Source organism: Lepus europaeus, chromosome X (assembly GCF_033115175.1).
Source record: "Lepus europaeus isolate LE1 chromosome X, mLepTim1.pri, whole genome shotgun sequence".
Taxonomy (NCBI): Eukaryota; Metazoa; Chordata; class Mammalia; order Lagomorpha; family Leporidae; genus Lepus; species Lepus europaeus.
Genome location: NC_084850.1, coordinates 21,853,283 through 21,872,482, shown reverse-complemented (window position 1 = coordinate 21,872,482; position 19,200 = coordinate 21,853,283). Strand labels below are relative to the sequence as shown.

Sequence of the window (19,200 nt, the reverse complement as noted above, 5' to 3'; positions counted from 1 at the left end):
GGGTATAAATCCTTCCCAGATCTGTGAAAGTTATTGAAAATGCTTTTTTTAAAATTTATTTGACAGATGAGTTAGTGAGAGAGAGAGACGAGAGAAAGGTCTTCCTTCCATTGGTTCACTCCCCAAATGACCGTCACTGCCGGAGCTGTGCTGATCCGAAGCCAGGAGCCAGGTGCTTCCTCCTGGTCTCCCATGCGGGTGCAGGGCCCAAGCACTTGGGCCATCCTTTACTGCCCTCCCAGGCCACAGCAGAGAGCTGGACTGGAAGAGGAGCAACTGGGACTAGAACCCGGTGCCCATATGGGATGCCGGCACTGCAGGCAGAGGATTAACCAAGTGAGCCACGGCGCAGGCCCCTGAACATGCTTTAAGAACAGAAAGAGAAATAATGAGCAACACTAGACTGAAGTCAGTTGTTGTTCTCCTCAACTCCAGTCCTGCCTTTTCATTTCCTTAATGTTAGGTCTGATTTAGATCAACTGTTTGTGATGTGTGAATTCCTGTATGATCATTTTTACACATTACTGACCACAAGAGGGCATCCAGTGAACATTTTCTAAGCATTGTTCCACTGTCATTTTGTCTATAATTGACATACAACTGAGCTCAAAATACTCCAACTTCTCCAAAAATCGCCTACCTTTTGTTTTTCTAATTAAAAACTAGATTTCAAATATGCAGTGTTTTTACTCAAACGATGTTTGGCGATAGGTGTTGTGACTCAGTAAAGCTGCTGCTTTAGATGCCCACATCCCATATTGGGGTGTGCGGTTGAGTCCCAGCTCCTCTGCTTCTTGGAGGCAGCAGATGAGGGCTCAGGTACTTGAACCACCCACATAAGAGACCCTGATGGAGTTCCTGCCTCCTGGCTTCAACCTGGTACAGCTCCAGCTATTAAAGACATTTGGAAAGTGAGCCAGCAGATGGAAAAATCTATCTCACTCTGTCACTCTGCTTTTCAAATAAATAAATCCTTAAGGAAAAAGGTTATTTGAACAGTGTGATGTCAAAGTATCACTCCAACAATTGTTCGTTTTAAAAGGTCAAACCTACCTTTACTGTGGAGAAATCTGGCCATCTACCTACCACCTTCATCATATGATCAAACATGGCATCAGTCTTGTGGGGCACATTGAAAAAGTCGAACCTAAAAGCTAACCAAGCCCTTAGACTTTATCTCCAGTTTATAGGTGGTGAAAGGAAAGCAAATGAAACTACCAGATTTAGGTGAATCTTGAATGTGGCACACATGACAAGCTGTGTGATGTGATCTTGTCCCAAAAAGTCAGTGATAGAAAAGAAATTGGAAGGATCAGTGTAGATCAGGGGAGGCATAGCCAAATGTCATACTGTTAACTGGTTCATGAATGTGTTTTAGTACAGTGAAGGTGGAAGGGCATTTGAAGAGTCTGAGTAATTTCATGAAATGTGGCCAGCTCTCTGCTATGGCCCGGGAAGGCAGTGGAGGATGGCCCAGGTGCTTGGGTCCTGCACCTGCATGGGAGACCAGGAGAAGCACCTGGCTCCTGGCTTTGGATCGGCGAGATGTGCCGGCTGCAGCAGCCATTGGAGGGTGAACCAACGGCAAAAAGGAAGACCTTTCTCTCTCTCTCTCTGTCACTATCCACTCTGCCTCTCAAGAAAAAAAAAAAAAGAAAAAATTATTTCATGAAATGTGAAGCAGAAAGCAGCAGTAAATAAAGAATGCATTTCCAGACATGTGATTCTAGGTTATATATAATAAATTTAAAAGTTGTTTATTTATTCTGTGTACCTCAAAGTTAATATTTTTTTTCAAGTTGGCCAGAAACTTTTGCTTTTAAGCTCGTTAGGTGGAATAAAGAAGTGCCTTGTAACTGTCATCTTCCACCAGAGATTTTGTTTCCAATATTATCTCAATACCAGTGTGCTTTCCTGTCTTTTAGATAGAAATGAACTTATGACTGCTTGACTGCTTGTGGAGTATTTTTAAGTGTGAATGAGGAAACATATATTTGAAATGAGCACCAACCTCATCCACCAAGGATGGCATAAATGTATTCTCATCAACAATGACAAAGCATTTTGAGGTTTTTTTTTTTCTCTTTTATCGTCGTAGACTGTATTGTAAAAATCATAGTGGAAACGATGAAAGAGATGAAGAAGATGAGGAACGAGAGAGTAAAAGCCGGGGAAAAATAGAAATTGATCAGCAGCAACTAACTCAGCAGCAACTTAATGGAAACTAGGTATGAAAGTTAATTATATGAGATCTGTAGTCAGGACACAGTACACACTGATAAATACATGTTGAAGTAATGGTATACAGTAAGATTTTTAAATCCTATTACGTTTAGTTAAGAGCATGTTACTGGAATGCTGAGGATTGTGTAGGCTTGCCTAGTTTTTTCTTTTTTGTTTTTTGACTAGCCAGTTTTGTAACTGTTAACACAAGCTATCTACTTTATCAATAGATGTAGTTTTAATGTCAAGTCGATAATATATTCTCACTCCTCAATAACATTATGTTGATTATATTCCCCTCAAGCATCATATTTTACATTTCTTTATCATCTTTTAAACAGGTTCATGGGACAGAGTTAGAAAACTGGGAATGAATAAGACATCCATAACTACTATTCTTTTTTTCACTGTTTTCTAAAATCAAAAAGGGTTTGTAACTTTTTACTGCCCAACTCTTAGATCCTTCATTGAACTGCCTAAAATCATCTTGTTCGTTTTATGAGCCTTCGCTAGACGGCTGAGTTTGACGTGTTGATATTACATAGCTGTAGCTTGCAGTTTCTGGGACACAATTGAAACACTATTAACCCTGTGTATAGTGTCAACAGTTAAAGTGGGCCTCGAATGGAGTAAGCTATATTTCTGGACTGAACAAATTTCTGCCGTTTAGAGTGTTTGAGTTTGTTTAGTGGATTGATGCTCAAGGGAAGGCATAAGCAGATTTTACTTTACAATGCAAACATGCGCTAGGGGCAACACGTGATTTGTGGATTTTTTTTTTTCCACACTCAAGTAACGGAGGCTAAAACTGAAGAGAACTTTTCTTTTTCTCTTGGCTTTGCCAGCACATACTAAAAATCTCATCCAAGAAGTGTGCTGAAGCTTTTCATTGGGTTCCTGTTAAAGTTGTTCTCACTGATCAGCTTGGACTTGGGCAACTGCTGATTATAAGCTATTAGCTCCAGTGCTTATGCCAAAATTCTCTTGACTATACACCTCTTCTCTTTCCATGTCGTGCAGAGAGCTTCTGGCAAAATGATTGAATCCTTTCAAGTTTAAAGTAATGTTTGGCAACAGCAAATTAAATTTCTTTAAGATTTAAAGGGTTACCACTCTCTAAGGACTCGAGACACCATGTCTGAAACCTGTTCCTCTCAAGTGCCCTGTTGTGTGGAACACTTCACATATTGGCCCAAAGTGTGTAAGGAGGTGTTGTGTGCTGTAGGAGTGAAAAACAGTCTTTGCATAGAACAGTATTTATTTTTTAACTTTGTGACCACTATTTTAGAAACCTTATTTAATATTTGTAATGTTTTCAGTCATTGCTTTGGTTATCTGTTAAACAGGCTTTTGTGCCCTGCTTCTCTCCTGGTAGGGCTTAGTATTTTATTGATCATCAGAATTGTTTATGAAAGCCTAAGAACCCAGCTTTTTAGAAAGGATTTTCACACCAGTATTTCTAGCTTGTGATATTTTCTTCTACTTACCTGCTGAAGCGCATTTATATATTTCTTTATGGTAAAACCAAAAAACTTCAGTTGTGATCTGCCTGATAGTACCATAGCACCTCAGTACCAAGGGTAGGAATTTGATTTTTGGATTGTTAGTTACCCTTCCACAATAAAGCAGATTTGCAAGTAAGAAATTACCATGTTAACTAGACTGTACATTGAAATAGTCTGCCGCTGATAGAACAGCATTTTGAAAATGTTAACAGGTGGAAAATTACACTGTGCTTAATGACTGAATTTTTTAAACTGCTAGTCCCTCAAAATCATATTTGTCAAGTGTGTATTCACACATCTATGTAAAACAAGGGACTCAATGCTTGCTTTATTTTAACCACATTATATTATTATTTTTAGAAGGAAACTAGCTTTAGTAGTGGGTTGCCCTGTATGTTTTATCCTTTTGCTCTTACTATGCTGTCATGTGTATGTGATTAATTTTCAAAATTCATCATGACTTGAAGTGCAAGGACAGATCTAGATGTTTGTTTACCAAGCTATGTGACTTTTCCCAAAGGATCTGTACTTTATTTCCTTACAACAGCTTGAAAACCATTGTTTTTTAAATCTTTAGATCACTGTGTCTACATCATTTGTATATTGTGTGCCATAGAATTTACCCATGGAGAAACAGAGCTCCTTCATTTTTGGACAACTACTGTAATGACTTTTTTAGGGAAAATGGAAGGTGCCAGGGGGTAATCATGGCCAGTCAATAATTATGTAAAGGACTTCAAATACTATAAGCTGTCAGTTGATGGATTTGTTATGTAGTAAAATGTATGACTTTGTATGGGTTTCTTCAGCCCTTTCTCTGCCACTAGCAACCAGAATAGCACTTTACCTTTTGGTTGGCTAGACAAGTGGCTGACTACCTGTTTTCCTCACTGTGGTGTGATTGGCTAAATCATCTTTCATTACAAAATGGAAATGTAAATGGAAGTCACATGAAAAATCATCTTTGGTTGTAAATCTCCAATATATTGATTCTCTATCCATGTTTTCATCACATGCTGAGTAAAAGTGCCTTACAATGTAAAAATTGTACAGTACTTCTGTTCCCAAGTAGCATCATCATCTTCTGGGTAGTAATTACATTGTGGTATTAATATTTAGAAAAATGGACCTCAGCAGTGTATTTACTGTACATCTCTTAAGTCCTTAACTGTAGTTTTAATAAGCATGACATTTGATAAGTATATGACATTTACATCATTTCAGAAATACTGCCATTAATGTCTTTTATGCATATTTTAACCTGAAATTTTGAAGCGTCTTTTCTTCCTTTTTTTTTTGTTTTGTTTTTTTTGTTATTGATATTAAACAGTGTAATCTTTGCAAGCATATACTGAAGATTATTCTGGAGCATTTATTGCCTTACCAGAAATGTTAGTAAGAAATGTTCTTTAGAGTAGAAAGGTAGACTTGAGTTTCTATACTTTAATAAGAGCTCTTTGTTCCTGGGGGGAGGGGTGGTGGGGAATTTTACTTTCATCTCAATTAATTAAAAACCCACAACTGAAATAAATTTTATTTCAAGGACAGCGATTTTAGAGTTTCAGACAGTACTTGCTCTGAAATACGTGCTACTCAAGACATTAAAGGAGTAATAAGTTTTATAGGTCTACTATTGATTCTGATTCTATGTACTTGAACAGATGTGTGAATCTCAAATATCTCAAAGCAAAAGACAAAGTGTTCTAGAGTATTGTTGCTTTTTTAAAAAGCACTAAAGTTTGACCAAGGCATACAGTTTTGTTCTAACAGACATTTAGGTTAATTGTAAAGATAAGGAATGCATCATGGGTCAAATATCAAACATTCCTCTCATGTTTGTATATTTTGTTCCTGTTATATTGGCTTTATTTTCAAGATTGTAGTTTGTAGTATTTGTTTCCTTTTATTGGTATTCTTGCATATACTATTCATTCAATAAATGAGTTATGACTTTCATAGTTGTACGTCTTTTTTGTGAGTGTGTATAATGAAGTTTATTTGACTTTTTGTCTTGCTTTATTTTTAGGTGAAATGCCTAGTTTGTTTAATAACTTGTTAAACACATATGGGAGAAGGAAAAATGTGAATTTGGATTCATTTCAAAGTTTCACAATAGAAAGTTTTTCTTGTGGAGAGAAACAGCAGTCTGCTAAGAACAAGAGAATTTCATTACATCTTGGTTCTTTTATTACATGGTTCAGATACCTGTGGCTTAAACCAGATCCTCTGGAACCTAGTGAAAAACCGATTTTGAAAATGGACAAACCAAAACTGCTAGTATACCTTGTCTGATTGGTAATAGGAGTGCAGGATTAGTAGCCTCATCACAAAGGGATTCCATGTTACAGATTTAAATTAACTCCCAATACCATGAAAGACTTGCTTCTAGCACAGGGCTCATATGTTGAGGTTGGTCATATCCAGGGAAGAAATCAGTTTTCATTAGTGTAAGGTACTTGTTCCTTACACACAATTCCTAACCTGCATTCTTGCATGGAGGAAGAAAAGAAAATCAAGAGATCAATGATTAATGTTGGAACATAGGATGATGGTGTGCTTTACTACAAATGCTGTCTAGTAGTGGCTGGCGCATTCATGAATGAGTGTATGTGTGTGTGTGTGTTTAAAAATAATAAGTCTCATTTTCATGACCACAATAAAAATATGGAAATGTGGAGTTATGTGGTGACAGCTTTTTCTTTTGTTTCCTAGCTGCAGGCACTGGCAATTGTTGAGGTCATTCCAAAGCATGAATCTGGTAGAAGTTCCTAGGAAAATCCTATGACCAGCAAATTAGTCTGTGTTCTTAAGCAAAAAACCCAGTCCTAATTATCTTTGCCTTTTTCAGATCGTGAGGGAACAAAGCACTAAAGATATAAGGGAGAATGTATTTATGATTTTTACTATGGATATGGAAATTATAAAGCCCCAATTACTATGAAAGTTAGTGATGACATTTGGAAGTGTTGCACTGTAGCGTGAATGTATTTCATTCTTTGTACTGAAGTTTACAAACCAGACCTTAGTCCATGCCAAAGAGACCAGACCCATATATTTCCAGAGTATACTTTTGTACCTCTGCAGCTCTAAGTGTGTTTTTATGTTGGAAGTTGGGGCAGTAGAAGGGAGAAAGGGAAAATAAAATGCAGTGAGGCAAAGAGTAAGCCAGCTCTGCCATGTGTGTGATACTCTTTAGTATGACGACAAAAGTACTGTTGGAGGGGTAAACTTTTTTTTTTTAATTTTTTGCCAGGCGGAGTTAGACAGACAGAGAGTTATAGACAGTGAGAGAGAGATAGGTCTTCCTTCCTTTGGTTCACTACCCTAATGACTGCTACGGCCAGCGCTGCACCGATCCGAAGCCAGGAGCCAGGTGCTTCCTACTGGTCTCCCATGGGGTGGAGGGCCCAAGCACTTGGGCCATCCTCCACTGCCTTCCCGGGCCACAGCAGAGAGCTGGACTGGAAGAGGAGCAACCGGGACAGAGTCTGGCGCTCCAACCGGGACTAGAACCCAGCGTGCTGGCACCATAGGCGGAGGAATAGCCTAGTGAGCAACGGCGCTGGCCGTGGGGGTAAACTTTTAAAGGGATCTGAGAGACAAGGTATTTGAGAGTATTAGGAGTAGCAAGACAAACATGAAGTGCACTTTAAGATGCCATTGAATCAAGGTGATTTCTACAAAGGTTAAGGTGCTTTTTACTACATTTAAACTCAAAAGTATTTACCTAGTTTTTTACTTATGGAAATATGTAGCCATAGAAAGGAGTGAACTGTTGATATATGATACAGTGTGGGTGAACATTGAAAACATTATGCTAAGAAACCAGACAGAAAAGGTCGCATATGCTATGAGTCCATTTACAGGAAATGTCCAGAGAAACTTATCCATAGACAGAATAGTGGTTGTCAGGGGAGACAGAAATGGGGAGATAAGCAGTAATTGTTAACAGGCATAGAGTTGCTTTTTGTAGTGATGTCTAGAATTAGACAGTGGTTGGTGGTTGCATGACTTTGTGAATATACTGAAAACTATGAATTACACATGTTATAAGGGTACCTCAATTCTTAAAAAGGGAATATGGGGTGATTGTACAAAATAAAGTGGACAAAGGTATATAAAGCAAAGTGAAAATTCCCCACCGCTTCTCCACAGGCTTGCTCGTACCCCAGAAGGACTGGATATGTATCTTGTAAATGCTCCTGTACATGTATAGCATATATACTTTTTTTACACATGAATAGCATCATGCTCCTCCTGCACTTATGCACCTTGTCTTTTTCACTGGACCACATTGCAAGGTGTCAGTGCATCTTTTTTTAGCAGCTTTATCTAGTATTTCAGCATGTGGATGAACTAGAATCAATCTTTCCAGTCTCCCAGTCATCCTCATGTTCTTATACTAGTAATTTCTTAGGCTCAGTTTCCAGAAGTAGAACTACTCAGCCTAAGGTTTATGCATTTAAAGTTTTTTTAATGTTTTATAAAGATTTATTAATTTTATTTGAAAGGCAGAGGGAGAGAGAAAGCTCTTCCATCCACTGGTTCACTCCCCAAATGGCTGCAAAGGCCAGGATGGGGCCATTCCATAGTCAGGGGCCAGGAGTTTCATCTGGGTCTCCCACGTTGGTGCACAGGCCCAAGGAAACCCCACTGCTTTCCCAGGTGCATTAGCAGGGAACTGGATCCAAAGCAGAGCAGCCAGGAACCAACGCCCAGATGAGATGCCAGCGTGTTGTGGGTGGCAACTTAACTCGCTGTGCCACAACACTGGCCGCAACATTTAAAGTTTTAATAGAAGTGACCATCCAAAAAATTGTACCAAGTTAACAATAGTCTGAGATTAAGCTTGTCAGCTTCTCCACTCCAGAAGAGTGCTTCTGATTGAAATATGTGTGTTTTAAAGTTATGTGCCTTTGGGCTGGCGCCACAGCTCACTTGCCTAATCCTCCGCCTGCGGCGCCGGCACCCCAAGTTCTAGTCCCGGTTGCCCCTCTTCCAGGCCAGCTCTCTGCTGTGGCCCAGGAAGGCAGTGGAGGATGGCCCAAGTGCTTAGGCCCTGCACCCGCATGGGAGACCAGGAGGAAGCACCTGGCTCCTGTGCTTCAGATCGCCACAGTGCGCCGGCCGTAGCAGCCATTAGGGGAGTGAACAAACAGAAGGAGGACCTTTCTCTCTCTCTCTCTCTCTCTCTCTCTCTCTCTCTCTCTCTCTCTCTCTCTCACTGTCTAACTCTGCCTGTCAAAAAAAAAAAAGTTATGTGCCTTTAAAAACAAAACAACACACTCTGTAGGAAATACTGTGGGGTTTTGATTTTGTTGTGAAGCCCATTTAGACTCTGTCTGAAAGTGACATGTGAAATATCTTTGGGAAATCAGGTATTATATTTCATTTGTGAAAAGGTTAAATCAAAAGGTTTGTTTTGGGGTGGGCGCTGTGGTGCCGCCGGTTAAGCCATTGCTTGTCTGAATGCTTGGTTTGAGTCCATACTTCCGATCCTGCTTCCTGCTAATGCACCTGGGAGGTAGTGGATGATGGCCCAAGTACTTAGGTCCCTGCTGCCCTCGTGGGAGATATGGATGGAGTTCCAGGCTTCTGGCTTTGGCCTGGCCCAGCCCTGGTGTTTGTGGGCATTTGGGGAGTGAACCAGCAGATGGAAGATCTTTCTGTCTGTCCCTCTCTCTCTGTCACTCTGTCTCTCAAGTAAATCTTTCAAATTATATCAAGTCTGTTATCTGGCCATAATAGAATGAAACTAGAAATTAGTAACAGGAGAGATTTTAAGAAATTCACAAATACATAGCAACTAAGCAGTATGCTACTGAATAACAATAATAAGCATTTCCTGTGAACTTTGAAGACCCTTGTGATAACATTACAAAAACAAGTTTAAATGTTTCACCACTAACGCACCTTTGATCATGTTTCCTGCCACTCATTTTTTGTATTTATTAATAAGTCTTTAAGGAGGGGCAACAAAAAGAGTAACTACACAAGAGAGTTCTTTTGGTAATAGTACTGTTAGCAGTCATGGGAACTGGCGCTGTTCTCACTTCAGAGGTTAGCTAGGCAAATTAACACAGGCTTATTTTCCAATGTTCCTGATCCTTAAGTCCAATAGGCTTATCTTCTATATTTAGTGTTGATTTAGTATTACCAGGAAGCAGTAATTCTTTGGACGCTGCTCTCATATGTTCTTGGTTGGAAAGCCAAAGATAAGTAGTTTCTGACCGTTTTCAGATCAGAGAGCTGGAATTTTTGACATTATCCTCAAATCGACTTTCTGGACATCCCTTGGCAAAATTGTCCTTAAGCATTTCAACGTATCTCAAGGATCCAAACTGCTTGGGACAGCTAGCCAATATGCTGGGGGTGCAAACAATGCTAACAAAAACATGTTGCATGGGAAAAAGGCTTGACAGATTTTTCTTTCTCCCTTGAGAAGAGGCAGGGTAGAGAAGAGGGAGCGCAGCTTTAGGCAGCATTTAATAACAGGTCAGTCCATTACATGAAACGAAAATGCAGCCAACAGTTTGTAAGCCACTTCCTAGAAAGATCACCACAAAACTTGAAAGGGTCCTATCTGGGACACCTGCATTCTGTATCAGAGTGCCTGAGTTCAAGTCCTGGCTCAGCTTCCTGCTTAGGCACAGCCCAGGAAGCAGGTGGTAGCTCAGTTATTCATGGGAAACCCGAATTGAGTTCCCAGCTAATTGGCTTCAGCCTGGCTCAGACCCAGCTGTTGGAAGATCCATCTCTCTGTTTTTCTGCCTTCCAAATGAAATGAAGTAAATACAGAATTTTGAACAGTCACATCCTTTTTGTTTTCTCCCAACAGTCTCCTGGAAGCACTCTTACCTTAATCTCCAAATCTGTAACCACCTCTTCAAGACCACTCCTTTTCTGACTTATCTCCCTACCTTAAACAAGGGTTTCCCGATGTCCTCATCTTTGCCATCTTGTATTATTCTCAAACCCATCACCATGATCTGCTATGGCTCTCACCTATGTGTCCTCCAGTCACTGAAGCTCCCTGCTAAATATTTATTTATTTATTTATTTGAAAGGCAGAGTTAGAGAGAGGAAGAAACAGATCTTCCATCTGCTGTTTCACTCCCCAAATGGCCGCAATGGCTTGAGCTGGGCCAGGTCGAAGCCAGGAGCTTCTTTTGGGTCTCCCATGTGAATGGCAGGGTCCCAACAACTTGGGCCATCTTCCACTGCTTTCCCAGGCACACCAGCAGGGAGCTGGATCAGAAGTAGAGCATCCAGGATTCAAACTGGTGCCCATATGGGGTGCCATACTGCAAGCAGAGGCTAAACCCATTGTGCCACAGCGCTTGCCCCATACTGAGTCTTAACTGATTTTTTTGTTATTATCATTATCCTCTTAGTCTATTTTGCTTTTGTTGCTTATGCTGCTAGGTTCATATCCAAAACCTGATTGCCTAGGGGCAAGCGTTGGCAGAGTGATTAATTAACCTCTTGGATACCAGCATCCCATATTGAAGTGCCTGGCTGTGAGTGCAGCTTTACTCCTGTTTCCAGGTTCCTTCTGCGCATAGCAGGTGATGACTCAAGTAGTTGAGCTGCCACCCATATAGGAGATATGGATTGAGTAATTTTAGTTTTTTAACAGATTCAATATAGTCCGTAGATACAATTCCAAGAATACAATATTCTCTCCCTCCGTTGTCTTAACTGTTCTTGGCATTTCTTTTTTTTTTTTTTTTTTTTTTTGACAGGCAGAGTGGACAGTGAGAGAGAGAGACAGAGAGAAAGGTCTTCCTTTGCCGTTGGTTCACCCTCCAATGGCCGCCGCGGTAGCGCGCTGCGGCCGGCGCACAGCGCTGTTCCGATGGCAGGAGCCAGGTGCTTATCCTGGTCTCCCATGGGGTGCAGAGCCCAAACACTTGGGCCATCCTCCACTGCCTTCCCAGGCCATAGCAGAGAGCTGGCCTGGAAGAGGGGCAACCGGGACAGGATCGGTACCCCGACCGGGACTAGAACCCGGTGTGCCGGCGCCGCAAGGCAGAGGATTAGCCTGTTGAGCCACGGCGCCGGCCTGTTCTTGGCATTTCTACCCCAACTGCTGGCTGCTCAAGCAGGAGTCCCAAACTAAATTGTTCTGACCTGGATTTTCTCTTTTCTCAGTGACAGGTTACAAGTGGTCTGTTTTGGTCTCCATATCCAGTTGCTCTCTCCCCGAACCTCTCACTCTCTCCTTTGGCTCCATCCTTTCCACTCTTACTGTTGATAAGCTGGTGTGGATTCTACTTTCTGTTTTCATTTTAACCTTTTGGCCACATTCCTAACCTCTCCTCTGTGCCTACTAGTCCCTTCATTTTATTGGGCAAGTCTTGGCTTCACTTCCTTAACTGGATGTGATGATGAATGACTTGTATTATCTCTTGACACCTCTGGCCTCAACTTCCTGCTTCTCTCAGTTCTCTTTAACCCTTGCCCACCCTTACATAGGGGGAAGATGACTTGCTTGAGAAATATACAACAGGGCACACTGATGTCACCACAGATACTTTGTGGGTGGTCTCAGTTCTCCATGTCAGTCTTCAGTCCTGCTTACTTGTCTTTCCTATTATCTTTAGAAACTGTTACAAACATATGCACACCCGGCCAGCGCTGTGGCTTAACAGGCTAATCCTCCACCTTGCGGCGCCAGCACACCGGGTTCTAGTCCCGGTTGGGGCGCCGGATTCTGTCCCGGTTGCCCCTCTTCCAAGCCAGCTCTCTGCTATGGCCCGGGAAGGCAATGGAGGATGGCCCAAGTCCTTGGGCCCTGCACCCGCATGGGAGACCAGGAGAAGCACCTGGCTCCTGCCTTCGGATCAGTGAGATGAGCCGGCCGCAGCGGCCATTGGAGGGTGAACCAACGGCAAAAAGGAAGACTTTTCTCTCTGTCTCTCTCTCTCACTATCCACTCTGCCTGTCAAAACAAAACAAAACATATGCACACCAACTCTGGATTATGTATTGAACCTCTCCACCTCCATTATATGTCAATAAAATGCAGATGAAAATAAGACTTGACTCATTTGTGAGAATTAGAGGCAGGAACACAGACTCAAGCTCCCATCCCCCAGTACACTGCCCCTTATACCTATGTTTCTAAATTCTAGCTTTTACTCCGATTCTCACATAGAATTCTTCTGAAAGTCAAATCCTTGCTTTACATCTCCACTTTTTATTTTTTAGCACTTGTTTCTCAACCTGCTGTACTCAACTTCTGTCCCATCACCTCCACTATTCTCCACTATGCTCAAATTGCCCCCAGCAAAATGCACCAATGATTGTAGTGGAAACCAGTGAACGTTTTCAGTTCTTATCTTACTTCTTCACTCTATTTGATGTCCTTGACAGTACAAGTGCTGTCATTTGGTCTTGTATTAATTTGCTTTGGCAGATGACCCACAAATAAAAGTAACACATTAGATGATAGGATCAAAGTTATAAAGTTCTTCTGTCAGCTGGGACTCTTGGTGTACTATCTACCTACCACCTTTCTGCTAGCACATTGAATAGGCACATACAGAAAATGTAGAATTTTCTTGGCAAAAACCCCTAGATGTAAGGGTGAGCTGAACCGTAGGCACCAGGGAGGTAAAAGGGTGAAAGAGAACTGAGAGAAACGGGAAGTTGGATAAGCTTATTTTGGGTGCAAAGAAATTTTGAAACCTATGCAGTTTTCACAATACGCATTTCCATGAGCTTTTTGAAAAACCTTTGTGTGCAGTCCTTGGCAGAAAAGTAAATGTTAAAACGCATGCCTAGTTATAAAAAAAAAATCTGTGAAAATCACCAGATGAATGATGGGGATACCAAGAGCTGGATGATACGGAAAACTGAAGTCAACATTCCAAGCCCCATATCCAGATGGAGTCGGGCGGCAGACAGCTGAAAACTGGTGGTGCTCCCTTTCTCCAGGACTCCTTGCTTCTCTGTCCCTGAATGCCACCTGCCTTCTACTCAAACACTTCTAGGGACCGAGAGCTCAGCCCATCTCACAGTTGTTCGGTTCTAGTCCAAAAACTGCTGCTTCACAACTTCCACCTGTTGGTTCTCCCAGTTCTGCCTCCAAGAAAGCCCCACAGGCGCAGTGTGAGGTGGACAAAATGAGGGCCTCAGAGTCTCCAAGACCTGGGTTTGAATTCTAGTTTTGCCACTCATAACTAGTAACCCTGAGCAAGGTACTTTTCCCCTTCTCTCAGCTTCAATCCCCTCTCCATCTGTCCAAATCAAGGCAATATCCCTTAAACCACTGGGCTGTCTTGGCCTAATACAGAAGACAAAGTGATTATTAGTGAAATTACCTGGTTCATAGCAGATAACAGTGCTTTGTATTCTTTTGTTCTTTTACTGTGTGCTTTTTTTTTAAAAACAGAAAAGTAATCGCTATACCCTGTTCCACACAGTGATCCTTCCTCCAGGTAGAAAAGAGAAGTTTGACTCTGTTCAGTTCTTTGTTTTTATTACTATTCACAGATGAATTGAAGCTCATTACACATAAATTAGAAAATAAACCCTTATGGAAGACAGTATCGAGATTCCTCAGAAATCTGAAAATAGATCTCCCATTTGACCCAGATGAAATATAATCAGCATATGAAAGAGTTATCTGTACCCCCACGTTTACTGCAGCTCAGTTCACAATAGCTAAGATATGGAATCAACCCAGATATCCATCAGCTGGTGGCTGGATCAAGAAAATGTGGTATATATACACAATGGAATACTACTCAACCATAAAAAAGAATGAAATCTTGTCTTTTGCAATAAAATGGATGCAACCAGAAACCATTATGCTTAGTAAAATAAGCCAGTCTCAAAAAGACAAATATGTTTTCTCTACTATGTAGCAGTTAATATAGAATACAAAAAATGTACAGGAATTCAATAGACATCTTGTAATGTTTAGATATCTTGTCATTTTCGGAACCTGTGTATATTCCTGTGGAACTGTGGTCTTCATACTTTTTACTTTTGAATATTCTGTTAGTGGTGAATTAAGCCTGTGATTATAGAGTAGGTTAAAATGATGTCTTTGCAGAAATTTAAAAAAGGAACGAGTGGGGTTGAGGGAGGGAGAAAAGGAGGGAAGGAAATATGGTTATCTTCTTAGAACAGTGCCTATGAAATGCATGAAATCTGTTCTATTTATATTAATTTAAAAATTTTTTAAATTAGAAAATACAGATAAGTAAAAAGAAAATTTTAAATCTCCCATGATCCTACTAACCATAATAGGTCACCATTGTAGTTTTGTGGGTTTTTTTTTTGTTTTGTTTTGTTTTTTTATTTTTGACAGGCAGAGTGGACAGTGAGAGAGAGAGAGAGAAAGGTCTTCCTTTGCCGTTGGATCACCCTCCAACGGCCGCCACGGTAGGCGTGCTGTGGCCAGCGCACCGCGCTGATCCGATGGCAGGAGCCAGGTGCTTCTCCTGGTCTCCCATGGGGTGCAGGGCCAAGGACTTAGGCCATCCTCCACTGCCTTCCCGGGCCACAGCAGAGAGCTGGCCTGGAAGAGGGGCAACCGGGACAGGATCGGTGCCCCGACCGGGACTAGAACCTGGTGTGCTGGCGCCGCAATGTGGAGGATTAGCCTACTGAGCCGCGGCGCCGGCCACCATTGTAGTTTTTGAAAATCAGATGTTTCTATGCATATATAGCTCTATATAGTTATTTTCACAAAATTGGTTCCTTTACCCGTTAAGTTCTATCTGCTTTTTTCACTGAAAAATTGGAAACACCTTATTGGCTGCATGATAGTTCATTTTGTGGATATACTGTAGTTTACTTAACCATTTCCCTATCCTTGAACAATTAAGTTGTTTCAATTGTTGTTATTTCACTACTGCGAACGGTGCTGATCTAACCATGGAGAAATAGCAGAGACGCCAAGACTGAAGGACATTCTACAGAAAGGCTGGCGTGTACTCCTCAATACAGTGTCTTGAAAAACAAGGAAAGACTGAGCAACTGTTTCAGATTAAAGTTTAATTAAAGAGGCATGACAACAAAAAGTAATGCTGAATCCTGATTTGGATCCTGATTCAAGGAAACAATATTTTGTCTGCTACAAAGGGCATTTTAGGGACTATTGGCTAAATGTAAGCATGGATGGAAATGTTGTGTCAGTGTTAATTTTTTCAATTCTGATCGTTGTACTGTAGCTATATAAGAATACCCTTGTTCTTAGAAAATGCATACTGAAATATTTCATGTGTTCAATTTCAGTGGTTCGGGAAAAAAAAAGAAGTGTTTATAAAAAGAGATAAAGCAAGTGGGGCAAAATGTTACAAGGTGTTGACTCTTGGTGAAGAATATACAAGAGCTCTTTGTGCTATTTTTGCAACTTTTCTGTAATTTTTGAAATTGTTAAGCATACCAGCAGAAACAGCAGCATTTTCCAAGGGAGTCTGAAGAAGATCCAAAACTGGGTTCATCAAACTCAAGATCAGAGGCAAGCATTGGGCAGACTGGGGGGCTGGGGAGGGTGATGCTCATCAGGATGTTTAAAGAACCACCTCAGGAGGAGAGCGACCAAGTGTGTTTGGATCAGATGGACTCCAGAGAACTCTTCTTTGCTCCCCAGTACTCAAGGGGATCCCCAGCCTCTCCCACATCAGCGTGCCCAAAATTGAGGAAAGGGACTTCCTGTGCTGTTGTCCCCCTTCAGCTGCCAACATCTTGTTGCGTTTGTGCCTCTTGTCATTCCCTTTTTCATTTTGTTGAAGCAATATTTTTTTTCCTCGTGGGACACATGGGTAATAAATGTCTCAAACTGCTGCTGAGCTGAACATTCTTGTGCATAGTGCTTTTTCTTGTTGTCTGATTATTTCTTCTAGACAAATTCCTAGAACAAAAGTTTGTAAGCCAAAGAGTTTTGTGCGCATTTTGGAAAAGCCCAGTGATTCACATTACTAAACATCTTGCAGCACATTTTTTACTGCAGATACATTACCCAGCTTCAAGAGTTATCAGCTCTTTCTCTTCCTTCCTATACACCCCTATCTATTCCCCTCTCACATACATCAGGGTTTATTTTCTAGCAAATCTTGAGATATCACTTCATATATACATTACACTTTTATGAAATAAAATCACAGTATTATTACTGGGCCCACCAATTTTTTTTAAGGTTGATTTATTTTTTTGAAAGTCAGAGTTACACAGAGAGAGGAGAGGCAGAGAGAGAGAGAAAGAGAGAGAGAGAGAGAGAGAGGTCTTCCATGCGATGGATCACTCCCCAAATTGCCACATCGGCCGGAGCTGCGCCAATCCGAAGCCAGGAGCCAGGAGCTTCTTCCGGGTCTCCTGCATGGGTGCAGGGGCCCAAGGACTTGGGCCATCTTCTACTGCTTTCCCAGGCCATAGCAGAGAGCTGGATTGGAAGTGGAGCAACTGGGTCTCGAACCAGCACCCATATGGGATGCCGGCGCTTCAGGACAGGATGTTAACCTGCTGTACCACAGCATCGGCGCCTGGACCCACCATTTTTTTTTTTTTTGACAGGCAGAGTGGATAGTGAGAGAGAGGCAGAGAGAAAGGTCTTTCTTTTTTGCCGTTGGTTCATCCTCCAATGGCCGCTGCGGCCGGCTCATCTCACTGATCCGAAGGCAGGAGCCAGGTGCTTCTCCTGGTCTCCCATGCGGGTGCAGGACCCAAGCACTTGGGCCATCCTCCACTACCTTCCCAGGGCCATAGCAGAGAGCTGGCCTGGAAGAGGGGCAACCGGGATAGAATCCGGTGCCCCAACCGGGACTAGAACCTGGTGTGCTGGCGCCGCAAGGCGGGACCCACCAATTTTTAACAGTAATAAACTTTATTGTCTTCAAACATCCAGTGTTTAAGTTTCTCCAGTGGCAACTGCTCTTAAGTATTTTTATTCTTACCAAACTTTCCACAAACTGGGGGATGGAAGCAAATACGCGTTCTTGGGATTTTGTTTGGAAACTTCTTAAGATCAAAATGCACTTTATATATAATTGCTGTCTATATATTATTTGGTTTTTTTTAAATATGGAATGCTTCACGAATTTGTGTGTCATCCTTGTGCAGGGGCCATGCTAATCTTCTCTGTATCGTTCCAATTTTAGTATATGTGCTGCCGAAGCGAGCACTGTATATTATTTGTGATACAAGCTTATTAGTTAAATACTAATTAATGCTCATTAATTAGCTTTACACTAATTTAACTTCCCCCAAACACTTAAGAATATAAGGAAATACAACCAAATAATAGCGATTTAATACAATTGCTAAATAATTATTAGGAAAATGTGTCAGATATTGTGCCTTTAAGAGTCCACATATGAAGTGGAAATAGAAACATTTCTGTATCACTTAGTTTTACAAAATCTTACCTGGATTCAACTAAGCAAATTATGAAAATGACTTACCTTAAAAGGAATTGTATTAGCTAACTTTTCAGCCTTACAATGAAACACCCGAGAAAACTAACTTGATGAGAAAAAAAGGTTTATTTGGCTCACAATTTTGGAGGTTCGTTTCCAGGATCAGGTGGCTGTACTGGGTTAGCCTCTGCTGAAGGCATTGATTGTGGATCATGGAGTGCAGGGAGGAGAAGGATAATATGGTGACCCAGGAAGCAGGAAGAGCGGCTAGGCTGACTCGGGCCTTTATAACCAACACTCCTGAGAACCACGTTCTCGGGTCACACCCCCACTGGTGGCTTAAGGACCGCCCATTAGGCCCAGCTCTTAGACACCTTAATCCAACTAAGCTCCTACCTCCAGGGTTTAACTGCATGGGTTTGAGAGCCATATCCTTTGCAAACCATAGCAGAAATTGATCAAGAAACATTCATTTGTTGCTTTTTAAAATTTCTAACAAATAGTGGAAATTAGTCTTACGTACACAGTCCATGGTTATCATTAACATTATTTATATTCATGCTGAGGCTGTTCCTGTAAGCTGCATCTTCTATTAGAAATGTATTTCTGGGCCGGCGCCGCGGCTCACTTGGCTAATCCTCCACCTGCAGCGCCGGCACCCCAGGTTCTAGCCCCGGTTGGGGCGCTGGATTCTGTCCAGGTTGCTCCTCTTCCAGTCCAGCTCTCTGCTGTGGCCTGAGAGGGCAGTGGAGGATGGCCCAAGTGCTTGGGCCCTGCACCCACATGGGAGACCAGGAGGAAGCACCTGGCTCCTGACTTCGGATCAGCATGATGCGCCGGCCGCGGCGGCCATTTGGGGGGGGTTGAACCAACGGAAGGAGGGCCTTTCTCTCTGTCTCTCTTTCACTGTCTGTAACTCTACCTGTCAAATAAGAAAAAAATGTATTTCTGAATATAATGCCAAGGGGGACAGGCCTAGTGGTTAAAACACCTGTATCCTGTAGCGGAGTGCTCAGGTTCAATACTTGCCTCCAGCTTCCCGCTGCCGCAGACCCTGGGTCAAGGAAATGTGTCCTTGCCTCTCACTTGGGAGACCTGGA

General features: G+C 41.8%; 1 protein-coding gene and 1 non-coding gene across 5 annotated transcripts in view; one reads left to right on the top strand and one right to left on the bottom strand.

The window, feature by feature from the left end:
* PHF6 (PHD finger protein 6) overlaps window positions 1-16,535 on the top strand; it is a 67,164-nt gene extending 50,629 nt beyond the window's left edge. The window contains exons 10-11 of one of the 4 annotated variants that reach the window (XM_062183719.1): window positions 2,099-2,228; window positions 15,981-16,535. In XM_062183719.1, the coding sequence (XP_062039703.1) occupies window positions 2,099-2,228 (130 nt within the window). In that variant the 3' untranslated portion in view covers window positions 15,981-16,535. Of the gene's footprint in view, window positions 1-2,098; window positions 5,685-15,980 lie in introns of those variants that run through there. The other 3 variants (XM_062183720.1, XM_062183718.1, XM_062183721.1) reach the window with 3 other exon arrangements.
* A 1,224-nt stretch (window positions 16,536-17,759) lies between these two features.
* LOC133753855 (U6 spliceosomal RNA) lies at window positions 17,760-17,866 on the bottom strand. The gene has a single exon (XR_009865096.1). It is a non-coding gene; the product is annotated as a U6 spliceosomal RNA (small nuclear RNA).
* Window positions 17,867-19,200: the final 1,334 nt, after the last annotated feature.